General features: G+C 45.1%; 5 protein-coding genes and 2 long non-coding RNA genes across 9 annotated transcripts in view; 4 read left to right on the top strand and 3 right to left on the bottom strand.

Moving 5' to 3' along the window:
• Nucleotides 1-961, top strand: part of dnah10 (dynein axonemal heavy chain 10) — a 29427-nt gene extending 28466 nt beyond the window's left edge. Inside the window, exon 79 of the mRNA XM_037116715.1 lies at nt 724-961. The gene's annotated coding sequence lies outside the window, so the exon portion shown is untranslated. The remainder of the gene's footprint in view (nt 1-723) is intronic.
• Nucleotides 480-3930, bottom strand: mrps18c (mitochondrial ribosomal protein S18C). Its single transcript, XM_037116785.1, has 6 exons — nt 3822-3930; nt 3611-3663; nt 3430-3513; nt 1087-1144; nt 948-1007; nt 480-775 (listed from the first exon to the last, which is right to left on the bottom strand). Exons 1-6 carry the CDS (start codon nt 3880-3882, stop codon nt 699-701), a joined length of 393 nt encoding a protein of 130 aa, XP_036972680.1. The 5' UTR covers nt 3883-3930; the 3' UTR covers nt 480-698.
• Nucleotides 3928-13242, top strand: helq (helicase, POLQ like). 3 transcript variants are annotated; one of them, XM_037116727.1, is made up of 19 exons: nt 3928-5099; nt 5571-6177; nt 7139-7317; nt 7786-7986; nt 8066-8138; nt 8224-8321; nt 8422-8520; nt 8880-9025; nt 9096-9335; nt 9499-9640; nt 10051-10155; nt 10264-10465; nt 10540-10697; nt 10775-10873; nt 11635-11808; nt 11896-12055; nt 12168-12359; nt 12595-12729; nt 12799-13242. In XM_037116727.1, the coding sequence occupies exons 1-18, from the start codon at nt 4911-4913 to the stop codon at nt 12726-12728; spliced, it is 3198 nt and encodes a 1065-aa protein (XP_036972622.1). In that variant the 5' UTR covers nt 3928-4910; the 3' UTR covers nt 12729; nt 12799-13242. The 3 variants fall into 3 exon arrangements, with proteins under 3 accessions (XP_036972622.1, XP_036972623.1, XP_036972624.1); XM_037116728.1 differs by lacking the exon at nt 12168-12359 and having other exon boundaries at nt 4076-5099; nt 11896-12009; nt 12799-13007; XM_037116729.1 differs by lacking the exons at nt 11635-11808; nt 11896-12055; nt 12168-12359 and having other exon boundaries at nt 4076-5099; nt 12799-13007.
• Nucleotides 7538-13881, bottom strand: LOC119029722. Its single transcript, XR_005078056.1, has 4 exons — nt 13745-13881; nt 12742-12877; nt 7728-7864; nt 7538-7650 (listed from the first exon to the last, which is right to left on the bottom strand). It is a non-coding gene; the product is annotated as an uncharacterized LOC119029722 (long non-coding RNA).
• hpse (heparanase) lies at nt 13580-21982 on the top strand. The gene is made up of 12 exons (XM_037116747.1): nt 13580-13905; nt 14583-14707; nt 15204-15332; nt 16341-16514; nt 17191-17362; nt 18221-18268; nt 18642-18735; nt 18816-18922; nt 19206-19320; nt 19874-19998; nt 20075-20221; nt 20996-21982. Exons 1-12 carry the CDS (start codon nt 13595-13597, stop codon nt 21153-21155), a joined length of 1707 nt encoding a protein of 568 aa, XP_036972642.1. The 5' UTR covers nt 13580-13594; the 3' UTR covers nt 21156-21982.
• LOC119029716 (myosin light chain 5-like) lies at nt 21345-26047 on the bottom strand. The gene is made up of 7 exons (XM_037116783.1): nt 24248-26047; nt 23479-23586; nt 23333-23408; nt 23145-23249; nt 22647-22725; nt 22512-22560; nt 21345-21796 (listed from the first exon to the last, which is right to left on the bottom strand). The coding sequence occupies exons 1-7, from the start codon at nt 24248-24250 to the stop codon at nt 21695-21697; spliced, it is 522 nt and encodes a 173-aa protein (XP_036972678.1). The 5' UTR covers nt 24251-26047; the 3' UTR covers nt 21345-21694.
• Nucleotides 23334-23998, top strand: LOC119029724. Its single transcript, XR_005078058.1, has 2 exons — nt 23334-23611; nt 23738-23998. It is a non-coding gene; the product is annotated as an uncharacterized LOC119029724 (long non-coding RNA).
• Nucleotides 26048-27046: the final 999 nt, after the last annotated feature.

The following is a 27046-nucleotide window of genomic DNA, read 5'->3' as shown; positions in this document are numbered from 1 at the left end:
AACAAGTTACGATTAAAGGAAAAACTTTTTTTACATATACGAATTGAGACGTCACATACGAAGCAGCTGACAGCAGTTCTGAGCTCGTCTCTCCGGGTCCACAGCAGCAGCTGGTTCTGATTTCACCTCAGCCAGAAGCTTCTCAGCTGCTCTGTGGTTCAGACCGCTTCACTTCAGAAGATCAATTCATTCATTTTTTTAATCTGATCATTTTTACTTTTAGTCTCATAATTGTTTTCATATAATTTCATTCATCAAGCTTAGTTTCCACCCTATCTTTTTATTCTCTCTTTAACTGGCCCGGGTGTTTAGTTGTGAGCAGGACCGCGACACTGTGGACTCGTCTTGTCAAACGCTGTTACACTGACGCTCGCAGCTCTGTGAGGCTGTCGGCTAAATGTGAACATGTTGACGTTCACCATCTTAATTTAGTGTTTCTAATGAGCAGTGAACATGAAGCTGCTCTGAGACGACTCCACTCAAAGATTGTAGTTTTTTATTATTTCCCACCATAACAATCATCCTTTAACATGCAGGAGCATCTGCAGGACGCAGCGACACAAATAACTGTTTATTTCATGAAGTGATGAAACAGAAACACTTTTTATTGCTGGGTGAGTGGAGCTGCAGGTGGACGAGGTGCAAACAGCTCCGCAGAGACACTTTAATAAACAGATTCAACACAAACACTATGATCACTAATCCAGATGTTTGATTCCACAGATGCTCGGATCCTTCAAGAACTGTGGATGTTTGTGAGTCACCGACATGAAACCTGGAGGCGGAGAGACGCTGATGTCAGACAGAAACAAACATCTCTCTGCTCTGATTCCTCTGATGAGCTACAATCAGCTGATGTCTCAAAATATTAACGTGCTATTTTGTACAAGAAATATGGTTCATCTGGTCTGACTGAAGAAACGTCTCTTTAAAAGAGGGAAACGTACCCATCGAGTGAGCTTTCTTTATCGCTTTGGAGACTTCCTTCTGTTTTCTTCCACACAAGCCTGCAGAAGAAAAAGTCGACATGAATCTTTTTATCCACACAACACAGCACACACACAACAGTTCAGAGCTTCTGCTCACCTGTGATGTGTCGGCCATAAATTCTGCCTGTGTGCGGTGAGATGAACTGTGAGAGCAGCTGTGAAGAAGCCAGACGACAGGAAACAATCAGTAACGTTCAGGTTGTGCTGAAGCTCCGTGTGAGTGATGCAGCCAGAGAGGAAGCGACTCACCGTTTCATTGATTAGCTGTCAACTATTAAACACCTATTTTTATCATTTATTTTTCAGTTTGAGTCACTTTGAAGAAAACAGTCAAACTTCTCTGATGTCGACTTGTTAACGAGATTTTGTTTTATTCCTGTAAAATTAATCGAGAAAATATCATTTCAATTCAGTTGATGTTTTTTCTATTATTTTCACATGGATTTGTCAAACCTGAAGTATTTTGTCAGACTGGAACAATTTAAAATGCTTTAATCTCTTTCTCTCTCAATACTTTCTGTGAGTAAAGGTTCTGACTGACCAGCTGTGATCCAGATGTGGTTCTAGTACCTGATGTAATGAGCAACAACAGCGAATGTTGTCTGATAAATCATCAGACTGCAGTGCTGAGGTCGCCTCAGAGGATTCATCATTATTTAACACTCAGCCGGCTTCTGAAATATTTACGGGAATTTCATCGTCATAAAAATAAAACGTATACACTTTTATTTCCTGTTTTACTTCTCTGATATCTGATACTCTCATTTCTGTGTGATGAAAAATAACTGAGATAAATGAAATATGCAACACTGTGCTGTATTCTGTGGACCCACAGTCTCCAGTGGTGAGAGTTAAAGTCTCTGACTCATTACTGCACATCAGTCAGTGTTTATAGTATATTCCCTGTTATAAGAGCATCAGACTACAGTGTTGAACCAAGTCCTATTATTTTTGACTGGTAATGATTTAATGATTTGTGTGATTTGTGTTTTAAGACAGTCTACTTGGTGGCATTCTTGTTGGTTTAGTTTCTCAGTGAGTCTCTCAGGCTTGTTGGCTCCTCTGGACGGCCTGACACCAGAGGCGACCCGACAGAGGGACGTGTCTCTCTCTGAGCTCACCGTTTGTCCTTTTACACTTCTTGAAACTCTTCACTTCACTTTAAGATAAGACGTTCCTTTATCGATCCTCCTCGGGAGAAATGTTGAGGTTACACAGCAGCAAAGAATAAAAGAACTCATAGAATAAAAACTTTTAGAATAAAACTAAAATGACTAACATTAACGAATCTTTCAGCTCTTGACTTCACGCGTCATGTCTCCTCGTGACGTCACTCTTAAGAAAGTTGCTTGTGCGTTATTTCTTCTTACTTTTATGTTTTTCACCATATCGATCGATTTCTTTTGAGTCCTTCAACTTTAGTTTAAGTTTCTACCAGGACGAAGTTCTGTTTTAATTTGTTTTATCAAGTTTATTATCGCAACAAACTTTAATCTGAGATTCTCTCAAGAAGAACTCGACGAAGCATCCTTCACTTATTTCAGCGAAGACGTTATATGACTTCATCAGCCGGAGCCTCAGAATCACCAGCAGGATCATCATCTTCATCATCACTAACGAGGACGTGACGTTGATCAGCTGTCTAAGAAACCAGGTGGGCAGTTTGCAACAAAAGTAAAACTATTTTGCCGGGTCAAACCGGTTCTGCCTTGCTGGGTTCCCCAGATGAACCTGAGCGGTGCCACCTGCTGGGTTTTGGACTCAAACTGTCATCCTGCACTTGAGTGACAGTCGACAGGACCCAGACCTCCATCCAGCTGAACTCACACCTGTAAAATACCAGTTGGCATCCTTTGTCTCTGACTGAGTGTCTTTGAGCTCAGGAATCAATTAGCATATAATTCATCTCTTAATATTTAACTGCTTTCACCATCCGACACATTTAACTCATAAAGTCATCACAGACTCAGCAGCTTCCTGTTACCTGATAATCTCGTCATTTGTTTGATTTGTGACTCTGAACTTTGACTGCATGTGGTCGTCTGTAGAGGATGTTTCACTGTGTTTACTGTGTGTACAAGTCACTGCTTCTGTTATGAGATTGAATAAAGTGATCTGAAACTGATTTGAATTGATTGTTATTAACTTGAGTTAACCTCGTCTAGTCAAATCTGATCATTAACCTGCGGATTAGTCAAAGAGATAAAAGACCTGAGGTGGTGCAAATACTCAGGAGTGATTTATTCACATCAAGTGATGAATAAACTGACAAATGTTTCCGCAACAGTACCAAGATCATAATCATCACAATAACAAGATGTGAGCAGGTGTGTCTGACTGGGTTGGATTTTACCTTTCATGAAATACATTCGGACTTATTGTCCACCAGCAGCACTGAGGCTGAGCCCAGTCACAGCTCTCAGGTGCTTCAGTCGCTCACCTGGATGTTCTTGAAGTCCACAGTGACGTTGCACAGGACGCATCCTTTCTGCGGTTCTTTGAACGGGTTTTCCATCTTAGCGAGCTTAAGATGAAGAGCAAGTGACATTAATACAACATGTTCGGGTCAGCCGTGTAAGTACTGACAGACATTACTGTGATGAATCAGTATTATCACCTACCACGTCATCTTTCTGCTTGACTGCGTCTGAAGCGGCTGTCAGACTTCTCAGACCTGCAGGAGCACGTTAGCATTAGCTATGTTAGCTATCCTTAGCTTACCAGATAACCATGATTCAAATTTATACTTAAAACAAGTATCTATAGTTAATCTTAACATAATAAACTTTATTACACATTCAAACACATGCTAAAGAATATCTACAGCCTCACTTGTGTTTCCATGTAGTGATAAAACAGGTTTCAGCCTCTGTAACCCTCTCAGCACCGACATTTTGACCTAACACAGGACCGGATGTTGTCAACAAAGACTTCCGGTACCTCTGACTAATATTTCCCACTACATCTAACGTTAATGTTTGTTATTTGGGGGTAAATAACAAATTAAATGTGGCTTTATTCTCAAATAATAAATAAATGCCGAGTTTGCCTTTTTCTTCTCGTAGATTTTGAATTTCTGACGCGAGTGCTCTTGAATGTTTGAGACTTAATGTTTTACGGACATAAATAAGTGTTACCCTCTTCGAAGACACAACGATATAAGATGGACCTCCCCCGGTATAAGTAAAGACGTTACCGTTAGACGTTTGCTACTTATATTAGCAAATAATTTGGACTTATTGTATTTTTAACGTCACATTAGTTTGATCACGTTATATTTGTGACTTTACATCAGCGTCTTATTGAATCATCACCGGTCGGTATCATGCTGAGTACTTTTATAACGTTTATGTTGGCTGATTAAGCAAAACGTTCATCTGATTATTATCGGCTTTATTTTGAGTAACTTATCAGAAGTTTATTGCAGATAAACTAACAAGTACAAGGAAAAGATCCGGGAATTAAAGTGTTAGCTCTGCTAGCTAGTTAGCCAGCAAACCGATCGGAAATGGTAGCGGGATTGTTCTCTTGATCTGACGATGCTGTTGACAGTTTTGAAATTTAAACGTGAAGCTCCTCGAGCTGCTGTCGCCTCCACGCTAACCGAAGTTACAACTAACTAGGTTTTCTTAAATTATTATAACTTCATCCGCTTTAATAGCGTGTCTGATTAATTTTGAGAGTGTGTGAAGCTAATTAGCTCGCAACAGGGAAAAACTCGGGAGTTGAACTACGAGCATTGAGCTAACTGAGGTACTTAACGTCTGTCAGGCTGTGTGACGTCAGCTAGCTTGAAGATGCTAGTGATGCTCGCTAACTGAAGTATGAACCAGGATCAGCTGCTGTTTGTGTTCAGAGCTGCAGGATGATCTGTTTGCTAGCTGAGCCTGTTAGCAGCAGCAGGCGGTTGGTGTTACAGCCATGAATGCTGAGAGGACAGAAATCAAAGTTAGAAGAGTTTCCTCGAGGAAAAGGTCGAGGGAGAGCCTGAAGACTCACCTGACACCTGCCAGGAAGAGAGGAGGAGGAGGAGGAGGAGACTCCCGGTCACAGCAATGTCCCCAACACTGGAGTCTGAGCAGCATCATGGCTGATATACAAGCTGCTGAGGTGAGTGACAGGCAACATCTGTGTTCCAGAGCTGAAACCATGAACCTCCATGCACCTGATAAAGGACATGTAATAAAATCCTTGGACCACATTTAGTACCAGTGTTGCATGTCAAAAACTGCCATGTATATATATAATAGTGTGTTTATGGCAGTTTTTGGACTAAATGCGTCTTTTATCAGTTTTATTATAAGACAAATCCACCGCGAGGACACAAGGGAGACAAATGTATCCGTCCTGCGGGCTGAAATACAGGTGACCTGTGCTGTCCAGCATGAAAACCTGGTAACATGGGCTGCATGTTGTTACGCTGTCATGGCAGTGGATGAAAAAAATAGTTTGAATGGTCAGCTGACACAACATGTTTCTATCAGCTGATGACTCCACTGTTTTTTATTTTCTGTCAGTCGACTGATCGATCAGTCACTGAACTTGTCGCCGGTGGACTGACGCTGTTGTGTTTGTGTTCAGTTCTGCAGTGACAGTGAGGATTTGTTCGGGGACTATGACAGCATCCTGGAGGACAGCTCTCTGCTGGCCAAGCTGGACGAGGCAGAACAAACCGAGAGGCAGCGAGACGTCCGGCCGGCAGCTGTGGATCCGCCGAACTTCACGTCTCTGCGGCCGCAGAAAGACGCCGTCCGTGAGGACGTCCTCACGGCCTCCATCTTAGACGGCCTCGGAGACGAAGCCTTCGAGGACTTACCGCCCAGCCAGTGTCAGTTTCAGGAACAAGTCCAGGAGAATGTAAAGAGGAGCAGACTGGATGGAGATAAAACCTCCACACCGGTCAGAGACACTGACGGGACCTCTGAGGATAAAACCAAGAGACCAGCCAAGGCGAGGAGGAGCGTGGCGGACCAGCTGAAGAGGACGATGGTCTGTAATGCAGCAGCTCCCGCCAGCGTTTCACGGAGCATCGTGCTCAAAGAAGCCGTGGTCACCGAGGAGATCGGCGTCGCCATGCAGGCCATGGAGACCGTGTCTGCCGAGACCACCGACCTCGGGCCGTTCTTTGGACTCCCCTCCAGAGTGAAAGACCTGATGTACAAACTGAGAGGGATCAAGACGTTATATGGTGACGTGCTGTTCTGTCGTCATCTTTTGAATTATCACGTTCCAGCTTTTGTAACATGGACACCTGCTGAGTGTCCGTCTGTAAAACACTCAGCAAAGGTCCCACACACACACACACACACACACACACACACACACACACACACACACACACAGTCTGCTCGCTGTTTTATTCTCTCCATCACGCAGCTGCACTTGTGATTCCACTGCTTACAAAATGTTCCTGAGATCATTCAGTGGTCGGATGAAACATCACTGTGTATTAAAGGGAGCTTTTATGGTTATTTTCACTATTTTGTGATATTTCTTTTAGAGCATTAGAGTGAATTATTGTAATGAACAATTCAGGTTTCTTTCCCATTAATCCACCAATTGATTTGTTTAAAAATGTCACTACAGTTTAATGCATCATCTTCAGATCTCTTATTATATCCATCAAAACCCCGAAGAGATTCAGTTCACAGTGATAAAAGCATCAAATAATCACGCTTCAGCTGGAATGAGCAAATTTCTTCCTTAGAAATATTATGAATTGATTTTTAAAACATTGCCGAGTTTTTTGTTAATGAATCATAAAGCTAATAACACGTTTCAGTGCCACATTTTGTTGTAATAGAGTTTGAAAATGCTTCTTCTCTTTCTTACTGAGTGTTGGATGTTCAGATGGATGGTGGTGACAGCAAATATGAAGCTACAGCCAGCAGCTGCTTAGCTTAGCATAGCTTAGCTTAGCTTAGCATAAAGACTGGAAACAAATGGCAAACATTTTAATGCACACCTTTCTTTTTTTCTAACAGACGAGCTGCAGGTATTTGTCACGTCTGGACAGAGCCACGCTAACAGTTTCCACCTTCTTTATGCTAAGCTAAGCTAACCAGTTGCTGGCTGAGAGAGTACCTAGTTTTACCTTAATACCTCCTGGATGTGACCTCAGACTTGATCTCTTTGGTTTCTCTGCTCAGACTGGCAGCAGACGTGTCTGAACCTGGACTGTGTTCAGCGGAGGAAGAATCTCATCTACTCTCTTCCCACCAGCGGAGGAAAAACTCTGGTGGCAGAGATCCTCGTCCTCAGAGAGCTGCTGTGCAGGAAGAAAGACTGTCTGTTCATCTTGCCGTACATCTCACTGGTGCAGGAGAAGGTACGAAACCTTAAAGAGACCCGAACACAGAACCAACAAGTGTTCTGACCACCAGATTAAAGTGTTCTGATCTCTTTAATTGGACTTTTTATGAATCCTTTAATCTGTGATCGACCGAGTCACGTTTTTCAGTTTAGATTGTAACATCTGAATTTAGATATGTGCTGCAGTTTATTCTTAAATGATAATTATAACTGTTGTTGTTATGATGTGTAAGGTTACATTCAGCATGCAGCACTTTGATGACAGATGATCACAGATGACTGATACTGTGACAGGTGGACAGGTGCTTCAGATGTCTGATGGGTTTGTTACACCAGTGATTTATTCCACCTGTGTGACAACATGAACCTGATGTTATTATAAAATGTATATGAATCCGTTGTCATCTGTGTAAAGATGGAGCTCACAGTGAGGTGGAGGTGTGGGAACCTTTCTTTCGTTAACGGCTGCCTGGTTGTTCTGCAGGTCCGCGGGTTAGCGAGCTTCGGCCTGGAGCTGGACTTCATGGTGGAGGAGTACGCAGGCAGTAAGGGCAAGTTTCCTCCTGTGAAGAGCAGAAACAAGACGTCACTTTACGTTGCTACGATAGAGAAAGCCCACAGCCTCGTCAACTCTCTGATAGAGACCGGCAGGATGGATCACCTGGGGCTGGTGGTGGTGGACGAGGTACAGTCGGATCAGCGCTGTGTTGAAGGTGACGTAGCGCTGCAGGATGATGATGTCAGCGTTTGTCTTCTGTCTGCAGCTCCACATGTTGGGCGACGGCAGCAGAGGAGCTGTTATTGAGATGACTCTGGCTAAAGTTCTCTACATGAGCAGTGAGTCCTCGCTCAGTCTCAGCTGTTCTGTCCGACTCTTAAAGGAACAGTTCACCTAAAGATGAAAATGTTTGTTTCTCCATAGAGACGACGCAGATTATTGGGATGAGCGCCACTCTGGGAAACATCAGAGACCTGCAGATGTTTTTAAAGGCTGAAAACTACACCAGCGACTTCAGACCAGTACGTGATGTTGAGCTGTTCAGAAGTCTGATCAGTTTATTCTGCTCGTATGTTGAACCATCTGCCACTGTGAGCTGTCGTAAAACTGTGGTGTGTTCAGGTCCAGCTGAAGGAGTACGTTAAACTGAAGGACACCATCTATGAAGTGGACCCGAAGGAAGAGGACGGTTTCAGATTCTCACGTCTTCTCAACTTTAAAGTAAGTTTGATATTCTCAGTGTGTTTGACTGCTGAGAGAAGAGAGAGGAGCAGGAGGTGTTGGAGGTCCACAGGAGGCATGTTAGAACCAGAACTGTGACCAGTTCTCACAACTCTTCATACAGTCATCAAATATCACAACAAAACCTGCTCAGACACGAACAAACACCTGATGTCACTGTGCTCAAACACATCGACATGGAGGCACAGAGGACAGTTCGTCCTGCAGGATGAGTTCACTGCGGGACAGTTGTGTTAAACCAAAAACTAAGCTGAGACGGAGGAGACGGAGCTGATAACAAACCTGAGAGTTAAATGATTCTAACTTTGACAACGTGTCTCTGCTCTTTGTCCCCTCAGTACTCGAGCTCGATGCAGAAGTTGGACCCGGATCACATCATCGCTCTGGTGACTGAAGTCATTCCGACACATTCGTGTCTGGTGTTCTGCCCCACCAAGAAGAACTGCGAGAACGTGGCAGGAATGATCTGCAGATGCCTGAAAGAGTAGGTGAAGCCGCCGTGCGTCGCGTTCCGCTCTGCCGGTCGACTCGTCTGACTCTCTGGACTCTTGCAGGGACTTCCTGCAGCACCGGCGGGAGGAGAAGGTCGTCCTCCTCAGAGAGCTGAAGGACAGCGGGAACGGCTCGGTGTGTCCGGTCCTCAGGAGGACCGTCCCCTACGGCCTGGCCTACCACCACAGTGGACTGACCACTGAGGAGAGGAAACTGGTGGAGGAGGCCTACTCCAACGGGGTCCTCTGTCTCCTCACCTGCACCTCCACGCTGGCTGCAGGCATCAACCTACCTGCCCGCAGGTGAGTCACAGATCACTGATGACTTCAGTCAGTAGTTTTAAATCAGAACCACTTGAACAGGAGTTTTATCATGATAGTAAATGATAAATCTTCCCCCTCACTGATGCTTTGGCTACATGACATGACGGCACACTGACTTTATTTCGGGGATGTTGACCCTCAGAGTGATCCTGCGCTCGCCCTACGTGGCCACAGACTTCCTGAAGAGGAGCCAGTACAAGCAGATGGTGGGACGGGCCGGTCGAGCCGGCATCGACACCGAGGGAGAGAGCATCCTCATCCTGCAGGACAAGGACAGAAATATGGTGAGAGGGACTCAGAGAGGAGACGTAGGAGAGAGTCCAGACACCTGTGGACACACAGCAGACTGTCTGTCCACAGTGTGTCCTGAGAATTACATGATTGTTCTCTGAACCTGCTAATGTCTGTTTCAACTAAACTAGTAACACCTCGTCACCAGACTCCCTGAACAAATGTGTCAGTTTAGTGAGTTGTTGAGTTGGAGACACTTTATAAACTCTGTCTCTGACTCATTCTGCATTATTTGGACCTTCTTGTTCATTCAGCAAATGTTCTACATGAACTTCTTTCTGTCTTTGAGTAGAAACATGGAGTCTGTTTGTCTCCGTGATGGACGGGTTTGTTTGCAGAGCAAGATTATCTAATATTATTTTACATCTCTCTGTTTTGACCTGATGTCTGTTTTGTATTTCAGGTTAAATCACTCGTGTGCGCTCCGATGGAAAACTGTTACAGCAACCTGATGCATGATGATGGAAAAGGGCTCCTGAGTCTCCTCCTGTCTCTCATCGGATTAAATGTAACTCCCACACGTCGTCACATGTCGTCTCCAGGTGTTTCCAGCTGTGCAGACAGACATGAACCAGGTGTGTGTGTGTGTGTGTGTGTGTGTGTGTGTGTGTTGCAGATCACCACGTCTCTGGATCAGATCAGAGAGTTCCTGTGTGGGACGCTGCTGTACGTCCAGCAGGCGCAGCTGTGTGTGGAGCAGAGTCTGTGGGAGGTGGTGCAGCGCTGCGTCGGCCTCCTGAAGGACAAAGATCTCGTCACTGTGGCTGCAGACTGTCACACTCTGCAGGTCACCAAGCTGGGAAAAGCTACGTATAAAGGTAAATCACTGTTGTTGTCAGGGACGGCCACGACTCTGTTGGATTTGGATTCATACTTGATCTTTGGTCCACAGGCTCAGTGGATCTGACCTACAGTGACCTCCTCTACAGCGACCTGTCCAAAGGTCTGGACGGTCTGCTGCTCAACAGCTGCCTCCACCTGGTCTACCTGGTCACACCGTACGACATGATCTCACAGTGTAATCCTGACTGGATGTTGTTCTTCAGACAGGTACGCACTCGCCGTGACATATCATGAAGTTTTCTCCGCTCAGTTGTGACCAGCTGACGTCTGTTGTGGTGTTACAGTTCACGCTGCTGTCGGCTGCAGAGCAGAAGATGTCAGCCGCCGTCGGAGTGCCCGAGAGTTTTGTTGCAAGAAAAGCTGCAGGACAGACGGTGAAAAAGGTACGAGACTGTCACACGTGTTCCTCAATCCCTCGCCGCGTTGACCCTCGCCCTGTTGGCCCTCGCCGTGTTGGCCCTCGCCCTGTTGACCCTCGCCCTGTTGGCCCTCGCCCTGTTGGCCCTCGCCGTGTTGGCCCTCGCCCTGTTGGCCCTCTCCCTGTTGGCCCTCGCCCTGTTGGCCCTCTCCCTGTTGGCCCTCGCCCTGTTGGCCCTCGCCCTGTTGGCCCTCGCCGTGTTGGCCCTCGCCCTGTTGACCCTCGCCCTGTTGGCCCTCGCCCTGTTGGCCCTCGCCCTGTTGGCCCTCGCCGTGTTGACCCTCGCCCTGTTGGCCCTCTCCGTGTTGACCCTCGCCCTGTTGGCCCTCTCCGTGTTGACCCTCGCCCTGTTGGCCCTCTCCGTGTTGACCCTCGCCCTGTTGGCCCTCGCCCTGTTGGCCCTCGCCGTGTTGGCCCTCGCCCTGTTGGCCCTCGCCCTGTTGACCCTCGCCCTGTTGGCCCTCGCCCTGTTGGCCCTCGCCATGGTGACCCTCGCCCTGTTGGCCCTCGCCCTGTTGGCCCTCGCCGTGTTGACCCTCGCCCTGTTGGCCCTCTCCGTGTTGACCCTCGCCCTGTTGGCCCTCTCCGTGTTGACCCTCGCCCTGTTGGCCCTCGCCCTGTTGACCCTCGCCCTGTTGGCCCTCGCCCTGTTGGCCCTCGCCCTGTTGACCCTCGCCCTGTTGGCCCTCGCCCTGTTGACCCTCGCCGTGTCTGGTTGTGTTTCAGAGCGTGAACATGGAGGTGGTGAGGCGGATGTATTTGGCTCTGGTGCTGTTCACTCTACTGAAGGAGACCAACCTGTGGATCGTGGCCGACAAGTTCCAGCTGAGCCGAGGCTTCATCCAGACTCTGCTCAGCTCGTCCTCGGCCTTCTGCTCCTGCGTGCTGCACTTCACTGAGGTATCACCTGATGTCACCTGACGCTGCTGACGCTGCTCTCAGGTGTGCTGCAGTTGATCACTGGTTGTTGCTGCTGTGTGTGATCAGGAGCTGGAGGAGTTCTGGCCCTTCAAAGCTCTGCTGACGGAGCTGACGCGGCGGCTGAGCTACTGTGTGAAGGCTGAACTCATCCCTCTGATGGAGGTGGCCGGAGTGATGGAGGTCAGTGCTGATCACACGTGTCCGACACATTTCATCAGCTTCATCAGTGAGTCTGTCAACAGAGAACCGACCACAGACTGTTTTTATATTACATCTGCTGCTTGAAGCTTCTCACACATGAAGATTTTCTGCTTTTCTTGTTGTGTTTTTGTGTTGAGTTGGTGGAAATCCTGCTGGAAAACACAGCATAGACCAGCACCAGAACACAAGCTGGTCTTGCTGGTTCCCCAGTGGGCTTCAGAACCGGTACACTGAACAACATCCTCTGTTACTTCACATGTGGAGAGAAGAAACGTTGAAACGGGAGATAAAGATGGACGAGGAGATGATGTCACATGAACAGTTTACAGGTTTCATTGACAGAACATAAAACATATGTAGAGTGTTTGGATCCAGGAGACGACTGAGCGGGCCGAGGCGTCACCAGGCGCTGCCCGACCCACACGACCTCCTCTCAGCTGTGGTGACCTGGAACAGAACCGGCCGCACGACATGATTATCAAAGATTTGTACTTAACAGATAGAAGAACAGAACTTCATGATGTTTCCACAGTTGATGATATCCAGGTTGTTTTTGTCTTCTAGTCACGAGCGAAGCAGCTTTACAACGCCGGCTACAAAACGCTGACTCACCTGGCCAACGCCGACCCTGCGGTTCTGTCCAAGACGATAGAAAACCTGTACAAGAAACAAGCGGATCAGATCGTGGCCTCCGCTAAGGTGAGTGTTCACCTGTCGGCTCCTCGTCAGCTGACATCTCGATCTCTGACGAGCGTCTCTGTGTTCCAGATGCTGCTGAATGAAAAAGCTGCAGCTCTGCAGGAGGAAGTGGACGAGCTGCTGATGGTTCCGTTGGATCTGCCCGCTCCTGTGAAAACCCAACAACTGACCTGAGTTTATTTATTCCAGAGGAGTTTTATTCTCCTTGTAAACTTTGTGTTTTTTTAATACTTAATTTGTTTGAATGTAAATCTGATTAAAATAATGAACAGCAACGACTCGACTTGAATTATTTATGAGCCTCCGACTCACAGCTGGATTCTGGAGAACTGACCCGCCTCACAGATCTGCTGACCTGGACTCTGATCAGTGTGACATGAAGTTCACAGTTCAGATCAGCTGCTAACTGATCGTGGATCTGCTGTGTTGCTAACTGTGAAGCTGATGTTAGTGTGATTTGTATTTATTGTTATTTATAAATAAAAGTAAATAAATTTTATGTTTGATTTCTGACATTGAACTGTTTATATATAACGCGGCTATTTTAATTGATGTGACATTTAATATCTTCTACTGATTACATGAGACAAAACTCCATGTTTTTATGAACATATGTAAATAAAATAAATAAATGTAATAAATAAATTCTGTTGTTGTCCAGCAGCCTGCAGGTCACGTGACACAGGGAACTTTTATATATATTTTAATTTTAAATGTGAGAAAATGATCTCAGATGTGACTGAATGTGACTTTAACTTTCATAGATTATTTCTATATTGTCGCATTTTATCACAGTATCTCTGTTCTTCCTCTCCATCACCGTGTGACTCGTCTCGGTGCCGGTGTGTTCCGGACGGTCCCGGAGATGTTCCGGCTCCGGTGTGATCATGTGAAGCTGAGCAGGAGGAAGCGCTGCAGGAAGTGTGGCGCGTGTGTGTGTGTGTGTGTGTCGGCAGCAGACATGAAGTGTGTGTCGGTGTCGGTGCTTCTGTGTGTCCTCTGGTCTCAGACTCACGGGGTCCACATTAGGCTCCAGAACCAGAACTCTTCGGAGCGTCTGGACGCGGCGGTGATGGCGGACCTGTCCGCGGTGATCCGCCGGGTGGACCGACGCTTTCTGTCCGTCACCATCGACGCCAGTCTGGCTTCAGAGGAGAAGTTCATGTACCTGCTGAGGTGAGTCCAGTTCGACACGAACCTCCCACAGGAGCAGCTCGGTCTGTCGGACCCTCTCAGCTCCGGACCGACCGGTTCTGACCGTCCACCAGCAGTCAGACTCAGGAAAAGTAACGAAAGTTGTTCAAACATTACTTTGTAGAAGTGAAAGTACTGTAGAAGTCTGAACGTATTTATTAAATTAATGTAAGTACCAAAAGTGAGTAAAAGTAACTGATACATATATTTACACGTGTGTCCCGTAAAAATCTACTTCTGATGTAATCTGTGAAGTAACTAGTCAACAAGTTTAAAAAGAAGCAGAAACTAAATGTTCGTAGTTACTTTCCACTGACGTCATGTAACGTTTAGTTTTCTTCACCAGAGCCTTTGATGTCTGAGTGTTGCTATGACGACACAACTTAAACATGTTTCATATATTTACTTTAAATCCAACATGGCCGCCGTGTGACGTGTTTGTGTTCCATGTGTTGTTGTTTTCATCTTCCTCCTCACATTTTTTAAAAAGTGACTTTAACTCGCCGTCATGTTGTTTTTGCAGATCAGACTCACTGAGTCCAGATGAAAAACTAATCAATGAACAAGTGAAATGATTCGATTGGTAACTTGTTGGTTTCAGTCTGATCAGATCTGCCTGACAGTCAGGATCAATAAATCCAGCCTTCTGTCTCCTGCAGCGCTCCAAAGGTCAGAACTCTGGCGAGAGCGCTCTCTCCGGCCTTCCTGAGGTTCGGAGGGACGAGACAAGACTTCATGGTGTTCGTCCCTCGGAGGCCTCGGCCCGTCTCAGGTGTCGCTGCAGGTAAACTCAGACAGTCAGCTGCTCTGATTTCTTTGTGCTGGACGGGGATTTCTGTAGAAGTCTACTTCCTCCCTGGCAGACGTCACGTCATCAGGCCAGACGTGTTCATACTTGTTCTGTTGGCTCTCAGGAAGTGTTGACCAACCTTGAAACTTCCTCAGAAAAATACTGGAAACAAAAGTACACAAACAGCCTGACGACCATCGTTTCATTTACAGAAACTTAACTGCAGTAAACTCTCTGCAGTTTAATGTATGTTCTGTAAAACAGACAGAAATCAATTATTATTGTGTGTCAACATGAAGCTAAACACATCTGCACTGTGGAAACACATCATCAGACTGTTGAAGGAATCTGTTGTTCAGGAAAATATACATTTAAAGTAAATCAGCTGAAATGAAAATGTTCAAACTCACTAAAGTTAGTTATAAAACTGTCTTTAAGAAGAAGTGAGCGAGAGGTGAATCATTCCTGACTGACTTCATGTTGCTGTCAGAACCGTCCTGTGGTGAACTGGACCTGCCCTCGTGGCTGGAGGAGAAGCTGAAGGCCGACTGGACTCAACAGAAGCTGATCCTGCTGAGAGAAGATCTGCAGAGGAAGTACAGACGAGTCAAGTTCACAGGTACCACTGAGTTTCTCACACGGGTCACAGAAAGAGCTCCAGTCTGGTGTCAGATGTAACCACGACACCGAATCAGACATTTGGATCAACACCGACCCAAAATGTTTTGTTTCCTTCCTTTACTTCCTGCTGCCTTTGACAGCGTCGATCAGGAGGTTCATGTTGAGCCTGTTCAGAATGTTTCTACTCAAAGACAGAAAGAAGTTCATGTACAACATTTGCTGAATTAACAAGAAGGTCCAAATACTGCAGAATGAGTCAGAGACAGAGTTTCACAGAGTTTATAAAGTGTCTCCAACTCAACAACTCACTAAACTGACACATTTGTTAAGGGAGTCTGGGGACTTTCTCCACGGGGACAAAGAAGTCGCCTATATTGTTCCTGTTTAGTGTCTTTGTAACATGTGACATGTTTAGATCAATAACATGTTTCTTCTTTCATAAATGGAGTGTAAATGGTGAAATCAGTGTAAACAGTGTGTTCAAACAGCTGATCAATGTTGGCAGGTAAGACTTTAGCACTTTAGACACAGAAGCAGACAGGCTGGTACAGACATGCTGCCACAAACTGACACTTTTTACAAGGAGACAAACAACTTCAGCTGAAACATTTAATGCTGAATTTACAAGAAGGACACAATGAGTCAGAATCTGTCAGACACAGAGATTCATGATGTTTACAAAGTGTTATGCTACAAAATAACTCCTTAAATTAGCTGATTTGTTAAGGGAGTCTGGTGATGTTTTGGTTGATAGTCGGCTTTGTGTATTAAACTTAATGCTGAATTTACAAGAAGGAGACGATGATTCGGAGGCAGACGGGCTGCTGATGCTGCAGGTTCAGAGAGATGTTTCTGCTCTCAACACTTTCCTCTCTTCTGCGTATTGATATTACAAATCGGGCCCAGAACAGTTGTGACGATGTGGTTCTCACTTCCTGTGTGCTTGCTGTGCAGCCCGGTCTGATATCATCTGCTGGGTGTGATGACTGCTGTCCTCCCGTCACAGAGTCCACTGTGGACCTGCTGCACTCCTTCAGCAGCTGCTCGGGGATGGATCTGATCTTCGGGCTGAACGCTCTCCTCAGAACCGCCGACAACACCTGGAACAGCAGCAACGCCCGCTCGCTGCTGCAGTACTGTGAGTCCAAACAGTACCGGATGTCCTGGGAGCTCGGCAACGGTACATGACTGAGTGTTTGCATTTATATTCATATCAATCTAGAAAAAACAACACATCTCTCCAAATTAATGCTCCCAACAAACGAACATCAGCTGAGCTGATCTGCTGGCAGGCTGAACAGGTTCTGTAATGAAGTGGAGTATTAGTCTGGGACTATTTTCAGCAGCGGATGAATCCACGTTTGGTGCTGTGGTGAGCCTCTCCTGTTGTTCCTGTATCATTCTATTACTGTTTGATTGATCAGCAGACTTCTCTCAGAGGATCCACTGAGATGTTTGAGCCTGCTGACGTGACAGGAAGGTTATTTTCTACCAAACAGTAGAAACAGTGACTCGTTTCTGTTTATCTGCACACTGATATTAACCTGCAGAGGAACTGTGTGAAGAAGAAGCTGAGTTCACTCTAAACACTCCGTGTGGTGTCATATTTTCTCCTCCTCGCTCATTATTGGAGGGAAGTTACAGTTATATTGAAACTCTGTGGTCTCTTTATCTGAGGTCTGAGTTTCACTTCCGTGTTTTTCATGTGAGCTGTTCAGGAAGTTATCTCACGTTCTTAATCTGCCTCGAAGACGTTTGTTGGTTTTCTGATCCAGTCAGACAGGAAGTGACACACAGAGAGCGTTTGATTGGACGTCTGTGTGGAGCTGAACGTGATGTCGTGTGTTTGTTCTCAGAGCCCAACAGCTACGAGAAGAAGGCGGGGATTCGAGTGGATGGATATCAGCTCGGACAGGATTTCACCCGTCTCAGAGAGATGATGTCAGAATCCAAACTGTACCGCGACGCCGGGCTGTTCGGGCCGGACGTCGGTCAGCCGCGAGACCACAGAGTCGACATCCTGGAGGGGTGAGAGACTCGCTGACAGAGTTTCTACAGTCGCATCAAATGTTTCCTCAGCTGGACGTTCATCAAAATTAGAAACATCTGAATAATGAAACTGTTCCTTCATCAGTTCTTGAACAAATCAGAACCTGAAAGAAACTCAATTTCTAGTTGATACAGTGTTAAAAGTGTTAATACATCAGCGTTATTTACACTGATCCATCAAATACCAACATATAAAAAGTGATGCACATTTTACAGTTTAACATGAAACTTTATAGTCTAAAATGACATCAGTGCTCTGAAAGTCATTTTCACTGAGAAAGTCATAATTATTAATCAACTCAAGATTCTTTTTCTGCATTAAATCACATAAAAAGTTTAAAAAGTATCGCAGATGAGAAAAGAACTCCTTATTTAAAATGTCTAAAAACAGCTCGACCATCGTTATGATGTCGATGGTTCATTCATGAAGTAAAGTCCAGTTCCCCTCCAGCTCCAGTCAGCAGAACAGAACCTGGAGGTCAGTTCTGGATCACTGCTGCAGAAATGACCTTTTTAACACCACGACTTACAAAGTCATCTCTGAGTTCTGCTCCTGTCGGATCAGAACAGAACCTGATGAGACTCCAGGTTCCTCCAGAACATCTGGATCTGTACACAAATCTCAGCTAATGTCTAACGGCAGAAATGACGTCGACCTCATGAACGATCAAAGAGGATAATTGATGATCCACTGAACACATTTACAGTCCAGTAGAACTTATTTGTTTCTGGTAGAAACGGTGTCGTGAGTGTCTGACTGCTGCTGATGCACCGAGACAGATGAGTCCAGTTGGATTGTTCTGCTCGTGCAGTGATTCTGTCTGTGTGTTGCTGCAGGTTCCTGCAGAGCGGAGCCCAGGCGGTGGACGCCTGCACCTGGCACCAGTGAGTCCACTTCTGTCAGCACCTATAAACTGACCCTGAGTCAGTGGATCCAGTTCACATCAGTACAACAAGACTCATCTTTTTATTGACCTTTGATTTTGAACCTCAGCACAATAAGTTAATACAAGAGAGTCTCTGAACACCAGGTGATCAGATCAATATCAGAATTATTGATCATCTTTACAGGTGAAGATGGAAACCTTTAAATAAAGTGGGAGGCTTCTGAATGGGTTTCTGAGCAACAGAACAGGGGCAGAACAGAAACTTCTGATGGTTAAAATCCAAGAGTATTTATTGATCAGCTGACAGGAAGTGTGAAGGTGTAAGGTTGATACGTTGTGTTCATTAATCCTCGTGTCCTCTCGTCTCCTAGTTACTATGTGAACGGCAGAGACACGTCCCTGGAGGATTTCCTGGATCCGGAGGTTCTGGACACTCTGGCCTTAAAGACGGGTGAAGTTCTGGAGGTGAAGACGAGCTCTGCAGGTGGACGGGTGCGTGTGACACGTCTGCATGTTAACGTGGATGTTTCTGTCTCCCGGGTCAGAAGGTGAAGCTGGCGTCTCCGGGGAAGCCGGTGTGGCTCGGAGAGACGAGCTCGGCCTACGGAGGAGGAGCGCTCGGACTGTCGGACACGTTCGTCGCAGGATTCATGTGAGTCTGAACAAGACAAGCAGAACCGGTTCACTGAGAGCCGGGACACTGGGTCACCTCTCAGGAGAACTGCACGCTTGGTTAATTGAGTTCACTGATTACCCAGCAGCCCCGGTTTCATGACTGACCTCACAACCATCCTGCTGCTCACGGCCACGGCCGAGTGTGCTTTTCAAAATAAAAGCAAAGTGTTCTGAACTGGTCTTGTCATAGATCAGAGAATCACCTGGACAGAGTTTAACACTGTCACTAACTCAGGTGTGTGGACGCGTGCTGTCTGCAGGTGGCTGGATAAACTGGGCCTGGCAGCCCGACTGGGCCTGGACGTGGTGATGAGGCAGGTGTTCATCGGTTCTGGCAGTTATCACCTGCTGGACGACAACCTGGATCCTCTTCCTGTGAGACTCATTTATAACTCTTCATGTTCCAATCGAGTGGCACCAGTTTGTGACTTCATCCTGTGTTGCGTTCAGGTTCATCGGCTTATGTCAGAGTCAGCAACTGTCAGTGAATGTACCTTATTTTTCTTCATTACAGATGAATATTATGAAATATTATGAAGTAAGATGATCTGTAAAGAAGACGTGTGATTAATTCAACAGTCAGTTTAGAAGAAGTTCAAACTGAAGCTTCTCGTCGAGACGGAAATATAATGAAAACATAACAAGTGAACTATCCTGCAGACTCAGCAGTTTTACTCTCAACTCTGAACACCTTCTGGACATCAGAACCAGCTGTCGACACGAGTTATCAGCTCCATCAGGTTAGCTGGATAACATGACGGCAAACAGCTGTTAGAGATCAGCTGGTGAACGAACAGCAGCTAACGAGGCAGAAAACAAAAAAGAGAGAATGAATCATCCGGTGACACCAGCACACCTCCAGATGAATGACAGAAACATTTATGTGAATTAAAGTCTGATCGGATCATCTCCACCTCTCTCCTCTCAGGATTACTGGTTGTCTCTTCTCTACAAGACACTCGTGGGTCCAGAGGTTTTGAAAGTGGAAGCGTCTTCCAGCGTCGCTCGCAGTAAAAGAGTCCGGCTGTATCTGCACTGTGCCAACAGGAACAGGTTCTCCTGCTTCAACCTCACCTTCATTACTCTGTAACCAACATCGTGCACTGACTCGCCCCGTCTGTGTCTGCAGGTACAGGAGCGGCGCCGTCACGCTGATGTCGATGAACCTCAGTAAGAAACCAGCCAGGATCTCCATTCATGCCCTCGTCTCCTCCGGCACAGTGGAGGCTTTTGTTCTTGAGTCGGAGCAGCCGGGGGAGGACGGCCTCTACTCCAGGTGCCGCTCAATACACCCATTTATCAGCGAGTTAGCCTGAACCGCTCCTCCAGTCATGGGAAAGGTCACGTTCTGTCACACGCTCTTAATGTGAAAGGGTTTTCAAGGAAGCCAAAGAGCAGGAGAGGAGAACACGTGTAGTTCATGTTCCATGTGTTTAATCTCATCAGGTTCCTCGTGTTTCTGTCAGTCTGTGTTTGTTGAAGGAGCTGCGACGGTTCCGGCTCCTGGTTACAGCTGCGTCTTTATAAAGTCAGAGATCAAAGTGATGCCACCTGGGTTCTCTCAGCTTGGGTGTGGAGACAAATGTTGCATTATGGGAGTTGTAGGACAGGAGACGTCCACCTTCACTGTCTTTGATTAATCTACACCTCAGTGTGTCTCCTCCCAGAAACAAACTCAGACCTGTCATACAGGGAACCTGAGTTTAAAGGAACAGTTCACCCAAATAAAGAATCCCAACTCTTCAGTCCTCCTCTCCTCCAGGACTGAACATCAAACCAGAGAGATTCAAGTCAATTCACAGAGAATAAATGCAGACAGAAAGTGTTTTGGCTCGTTGAGTTATGAAGCGTTCTGTTGTTTGTCTGTAAATTCAATCAGCAGCAGATTCAAAGACATAATGACCAACGTACGAGTGGTCAGCTGACGGTCCTCGCTCTGAGCGTCTCATTTCATTAACTTCTCTCGTCTTAAAATCAGATCAGGTGAGAGAAGATCTGCCATCATGTGATCAGTAATACTGATGGTGAGCGACTGTGTTTCCTCCTGCAGGTCCGTCAGACTGAACGGAGTCGTGCTGAAGATGGTGGATGATAAAACTCTTCCTGACCTGAAAGGCCTCCGTCTGCCTCCGACTCAACATCTGCAGCTTCCTGCGTACTCGCTCGCCTTCTTCGTCCTCACAGACGCTCGAGCTGCAGGCTGCGTGTGACCACACACACACACGCACGCACACACACAGAGACAAACACACACGCAGACAGACACACACACAGAGACACACACACTTGAACTGATGAGGCTGGTTTAGGTTTTTGATGCTGTTTGTTTTCTTACGTACTTTATAAAGATGCTGGAGTTTCTTATTTATAGAAATGATGCTGTGCTGTGGAAATAATTATTTTTTTTTTATTTGACGACACAAACGTGGTGAAACTTGGGACCAAATCTGACTGTTGAGTCCATTAAATCCTACATGGACCGGTGGACTCACATCAGTACGGGGGAGGATCAGGACCTCATGTGACAGATTGATTTCAGCTCTGATGTCATCAGTTCTACAGGAAGTGAGCACGTCGACCTGATGAGGATCAATAAAGCGATCACAGTTCATCCTGAGGGGAACAAGAACACCTTCATGTAGATGAGGTGGAACTGATCAATCAATAAATTCCAACTCAGGTTTTTTCTGTTGATCTTTATTTGAAGCGGAGACGATCGATGACTCGTCTGATCAGGTGTCTGTCGGGTTTATTCCTCCTGCTCCTCCCCGTGAGTGATGATGTAACACAGAGATTTATAGTCCAGGTGTCCTGCGGCGTCGATGTTGGACGACTGGAACATCTGCTTCACCTGAAATCCAATCAGTCATCATCAATACTGCTGATCAGTGACAGGAGCTGTCGATGTAACTGCAGCTGCAGAAACACTGAAGCCCGACAGAAGAATCACTTCAACACTCCAACACTAAACTCTGCTCTGATTAATGACTGACTGATCGATCAGTGTTCATAAATAAAGAATTAACTATTTAAAGTATTTTCTTTTCATGGACCTTTTTTAAAAAAGTTATAAATGACAGTTTTTAAAGGGATGAAGTGATAAAACTGTTGTATTCTAGAATAAAGAAGCAAGTATATTTATAATGATGCTAAACCTTTACTTCTAACAGGACGGTGACATCATCAGAGTACTGCTGAGTTACTGTTAAAGAGCTGAGTACTGTGAGTTTGAACACTTTTCCACACATAAGTGTCAGAAGTTGAAAGAAGAACTGAGCTGAATGTTTCAGTCGATTCAGGAGGAATCCTCGACTCTACAGATAGAAATGATTAAACATCAGTAATTCAGACTTTTAAGACTCAAACACTGAGAGACAAAGTGAAGAAATAAATCTCTCCTGTGTGTTTTTACATGTTAGACAAAAATTCAGCTCTGAGATTTTGAGTTTCTGCACTGAAAGAGTCAAAGTACTTCATCACTTGCACTTGATATCTTTACTTTTACTCGAGTATTTTAAACAACTCAGATGGAAATGAAAGTGAAATGAACCGGGTCGGTTCTGCACCTCCTCAGGTGAGAACTTGTCTGCTTGTGTCATCAGTAGTTTCTGTAATCTGAAAAAGAAAAACCAGGACAAGAATTAATTTTCTCTGAGCAGCAACAGCGACATCTGTAAACTGACGACACGCTGAGAACGTACTCGTCTTTGTGAATGAAGCCTTGTGCGTCAGGATCAAACATTTTGAAGGCGTTTAAGATGGTGTCCTCCGGGTCAGTACCTGCACACAGCAGACAGACAAACAGGACCATGAAGAAGTAAAACATGGACTGATTCCATCTCCTGCTGAGGGAAATCAGACGTGAGGAAGGTCACCGCCTCTTCATCGCTGCACACGTCTGATGATTTCAGCTCTTCACTGTTCAGCTTTACATCACAAGATCATTAATGTAGATGATGCTCAACATCTGCTGAATCAACAAGAAGGTCCAAATAATGCAGAATGAGTCAGAGACAGAGTTTCACACAGTTTATAAAGTGTCTCCAACTCAACAACTCACTAAACTGACACATTTGTTAAGGGAGTCTGGTGCTGAAGACATTATGTTAACTATCATCTGCAGCAGGACTGATGCTGGTTCAGTCCGTCTGTCTCTCTGCTGTCGTCAGGTTTCTACGCTGCGCTCGAGAACTTCTCACCGTGCAGCTTTTCTCCGAACAGGTTGAGGAACATGGTGAAGTTGATGGGGCCTGTGGCTTCTCTCAGCATGTCCTCCAGCTCTCTGTCCTTCACGTCCAGTTTACCTGGGGAGACAGCACACCTGTCCACATCACGCCCGCCAAAAAGAGCCTTCTCACTGAGTTTATCTGTGATCACAGCTACAGACCCAGAGAAGCGTATGTGTCCTTGAGATCCTCTTTATCGATGAAGCCGTCCCGGTTCTGGTCGATGAGCGTGAAGGCCTGGATTCAAACGACAGACACACGTGAGATAAAGACTTGAAGTGAAAGGCGGTCTGAGTGAGGACTTTACCTCTTTGAACTCTTGGATCTGAGTCTGTTCGAACATGGAGAACACGTTGGACGACGCTCTCTGGGCTCGTTTGGCTCCTCCCTCCTTCTTCTTCGTCTTTCTGCTCGCCTGCAACAACCGACGGAAACATTTAGTAAACACTCGATCTGTTGTAACGAGATGATGTCATCTTGTTCTCTATTAATCTTCTTATCGCTACATGATTTTAAAAGGTCCCATGAATTTAAAATATGTTTTTTTTACAACATTTCTTTTCAAGACAATCCATGAAGACAAACTGGGAGAAGTTCTGAATCCTGGTCCAGTCGGGCTGAAACGACCCGTTAACCTGCTACTCACACAACTAATAGTAACTGTCAGCTGAGGATAATTCATCGTGATTCTAACATCGTTAACGTTTCTGAAATCAGCAGCTGAAGACTAAATCTGTCACCTCCAGCAGATGTTAAAGGGGCAGTCAGTAGAAATGTTACCGACTTTCTTTGTTTTCATGTCTGAATAAACTGAAGTAACAAACTGACCTGAAAGGAGTCTGACTGTGTCTATATGTGGCGGACCCTGCCACCTCTCTAGCTTTCTAGATGCTCCTCTGAGAGCAGCTCATTTACTCACTGATGGAAACAGTTTGTATCATTACATCATTAATATTATAGTGATTAAAATTGTTACATTACAAACAGAATGCACCTTTAAGTTAATGGCCTAATTTAAAATAGTCTCTGTAATCACAGATCTGATATAAACCCGATGAGAGTGAAGGAGGACGTACCATCGCGTGCTGCTCCTCTGTGATGCTGCTGATCTGAGAGCAGCTGGTTTAAATACAGCAGCTGTCTGCGGTGCAGAGGAGACGTGATGACAGTGTGAATGGACCCGGGTCTTCAGGGACGGGTCTGGACTGAAGCAGGACCCCCGGGGCCCAGCGGAGTTCCCCTTACATGGGCAGGATGTTGGTAAAAGTCGGGTTCTCCTGAGAGCCGACAACTGCTGCTGCTGATCAAAACCTTTTAAAGTGTTTCTATTTGCAGACGGAGGGAGGACGCTCCTCTGATTCACACTTTTATTCTTTTATAGAGCTCAGTCTTAAAATAGGACAGAGAAGAAGAGTTGAGTCATTTTGTGTCCTCCATGAAAAACAGCTGTAGACACAAACAGTCGGTAACGATCACGTAATCTGTCCGTCCTCGTGTTGAAAGTCACAAATATAAAGACTGAGACAAACCTGATGCCAGACTAACAACTGAATGTACAACATGACTTCCTGTTGGCGGTTAACCCTGGAACATCCTGACACCTCAGCAGGTTAAAGGTGTGTGGACCTGTTGCTATGACAACAGCTACAACCAGCTCTGAAGACCCTCAAAACGTCAAATCATCAACATTATCATCATCATCAGGGCCGAGCACTGACACAGCCAGACCGGTTCTTTCTCTCAGTTCAAACTGATGACATCATTGGTTGTGGGCGTGGCCAGAGGACTCCACAGCGCCCCCTAACGCCAGGTCACGTGAGGACAAAGGTCACAGGACTGACAGATCTCGTTGATACAGCCAGGAAACGGTCATCTTCAATCGTGTCAGCTGGTTTTCTTTTTTTCCGACACTGTTTAGAGAACTTTTCCACATTTGGCTCGCAGGTTCAAACTCGTGAATCCTTTAATTTGATACCAAACGGCCCTCAGGTGCAGCACAGACAAACACACAACAAACCCTGTTGGACCCATACTGTCAGTCCAACAGGAAGTCGGCCATTTTGATTCACAGTTGAGATTTTGCCACCAATTGGCACCATTTCCCTCCTCGTACTGTAACGACCTCCTACAGACACCACAGACGTCACATTGACTCGGTATCATCCTCTCACCTGGAAGAAGAAAAGTTACCTAAATCTTTCACCTCCGTTACACCTGCTGGCCGTGGCAGTATGGTCCATTCTGATGCTTCGCCATGAAGCAGGAAGTCCTTAGAACTCCACCAAGGTGCTCACAGGTAGAGAGATTCCACCTGAATACATCTATGGATCAAATCTGTGTCGGATCCATAGCGCCACCTACTGGACACAGTAATCAGCCTCATGTCAAACCTCACAGACAACACTGATAATCACTCCAAGTAAAGAGATTCATAATCAGTCCTTAAGAACTGACACTGTTGTTCTGTTATTAATGGAGAATGTTTAACTGCTTCTGTTGGCTCGTTGGAATTAACTGCGATTTAAAATGAAATCTGAACATTTAAATCCATGTTTGTGTTTATGAGTGTTTATGTTAATTTGGGTTAATAACACGTGTTGTTAACACACTGGATCAGTCAGGTCACTGCAGGAGGTTTGAATCAAAGCAACTGTTTTTAATTATGCTAATTAAATTATTGTCCATTCATAAATTATACATAAGGATTAATCATTGGTCTCAAGAGAGAAAACTTACAAAACAAATTCAATTTAATGAAAACAATATTCCTCTTTAATAATGTGAAGGTGTTTATTCTGTACAAAGACAAATAAAACGGAAAATGTCTGAATAATCTGGATTTAAATGTATTAACGGTGCTGCAGTTTGGCTGAATGTCCACAGGGCGGCGCTGTGGTCCTGTTTATAATGACATGTTACTGTTGTACAACGTTACGTTTATATGTTTATACTAGTCCATTCTATTTCTTACCTGTTAATTATATTGTTTATTTTTTACTATTGTTATTATTTTGTGTAATATTAATGTCCTTTGGCTGCTGTGGCAAACAAAGAAAGGAATTCTGGTTCTGGTTCTGGTTCTGTCCAGCTCCTTGTGTTGTTTCCATGTAGAAATATTAGATTTAATAAAGACTTCATTTATCTGAAGTAACCAGCAGCTCTTTATATCAGCAGGGTTCATTCAGCTGTAAAATGTGTAACAAACCTGATACCAGGCAGATTATATAAAGTGACACACTTTTCAGAATGTGGTTTCATTTTCTATTTTTTCTAAACTGTGCAAAAAAACCAAAAACCAAAACAGTTCGAGTTTAGCTATTATCTGAATAAGCAGCACTTCCAGCAGACAGCAAGGCAACTTTAAATTGCTAAATTTGAGAATGGAGTTTGGTAGAAACAGAGAAACAAAAGTCAGGATATGTTTCATCACTCACACAAAACAACGGCAGTGACTTAAAAGACCATTATTATTATTATTATTATTATTATTATTATTATTATTATTATTAGTAGTAGTAGTAGTAGTAGTAGTAGTAGTATAAACCTATCATGATGATTTGGAGGGAATATTGATCTTCTTTACTACACTGAGTCATTATTCTCAGCTGCACTCTGGTTACATGAAGATTAATATAATATATAACATTATAATAGTAGGCAACTTATTTAACTTTACTTAAGTAACGTTGGAAGTATTTTCACTCTATTGCTATTTTTTTTGTTTCTTAATTAATTTCTCTTATTTATTCTACTTTTGTTTTGCAGGATGTGAAAGAGCTCAGTACTCAACACCACAGTGTCCAAATACTTAACAAGTTAAAGTCCTGCATGCAACTTTTACAACCGTATCAGCATCAGATGGAGCTGCTTTTATC

This window comes from Acanthopagrus latus, chromosome 12 (genome assembly GCF_904848185.1).
Source record: "Acanthopagrus latus isolate v.2019 chromosome 12, fAcaLat1.1, whole genome shotgun sequence".
In the NCBI taxonomy this organism is placed as follows: domain Eukaryota; kingdom Metazoa; phylum Chordata; class Actinopteri; order Spariformes; family Sparidae; genus Acanthopagrus; species Acanthopagrus latus.
This window is presented reverse-complemented; position numbering and strand designations above follow the sequence as displayed.

Coding starts and splice junctions, on each gene's coding strand:
- mrps18c (XM_037116785.1), bottom strand. CDS start 3,882: ATGTCGGTGCTGAGAGGGTTACAGAGGCTGAAACCTGTTTTATCACTA. Junction 3,664..3,821: donor ATCACTACATGGAAACACAA/GTGAGGCTGTAG, acceptor GTGCTCCTGCAG/GTCTGAGAAGTCTGACAGCC. Junction 1,008..1,086: donor TTATGGCCGACACATCACAG/GTGAGCAGAAGC, acceptor TTTCTTCTGCAG/GCTTGTGTGGAAGAAAACAG.
- helq (XM_037116727.1), top strand. CDS start 4,911: ATGAATGCTGAGAGGACAGAAATCAAAGTTAGAAGAGTTTCCTCGAGG. Junction 7,987..8,065: donor GGCTGGTGGTGGTGGACGAG/GTACAGTCGGAT, acceptor TTCTGTCTGCAG/CTCCACATGTTGGGCGACGG. Junction 10,466..10,539: donor GGGAAAAGCTACGTATAAAG/GTAAATCACTGT, acceptor TTTGGTCCACAG/GCTCAGTGGATCTGACCTAC.
- hpse (XM_037116747.1), top strand. CDS start 13,595: ATGTTCCGGCTCCGGTGTGATCATGTGAAGCTGAGCAGGAGGAAGCGC. Junction 18,269..18,641: donor GACGCCTGCACCTGGCACCA/GTGAGTCCACTT, acceptor CTCGTCTCCTAG/TTACTATGTGAACGGCAGAG. Junction 18,923..19,205: donor ACGTTCGTCGCAGGATTCAT/GTGAGTCTGAAC, acceptor TGCTGTCTGCAG/GTGGCTGGATAAACTGGGCC.
- LOC119029716 (XM_037116783.1), bottom strand. Junction 22,726..23,144: donor GTTCGGAGAAAAGCTGCACG/GTGAGAAGTTCT, acceptor TGCTGTGTGCAG/GTACTGACCCGGAGGACACC. Junction 21,797..22,511: donor ACAAGTTCTCACCTGAGGAG/GTGCAGAACCGA, acceptor ATTGGATTTCAG/GTGAAGCAGATGTTCCAGTC.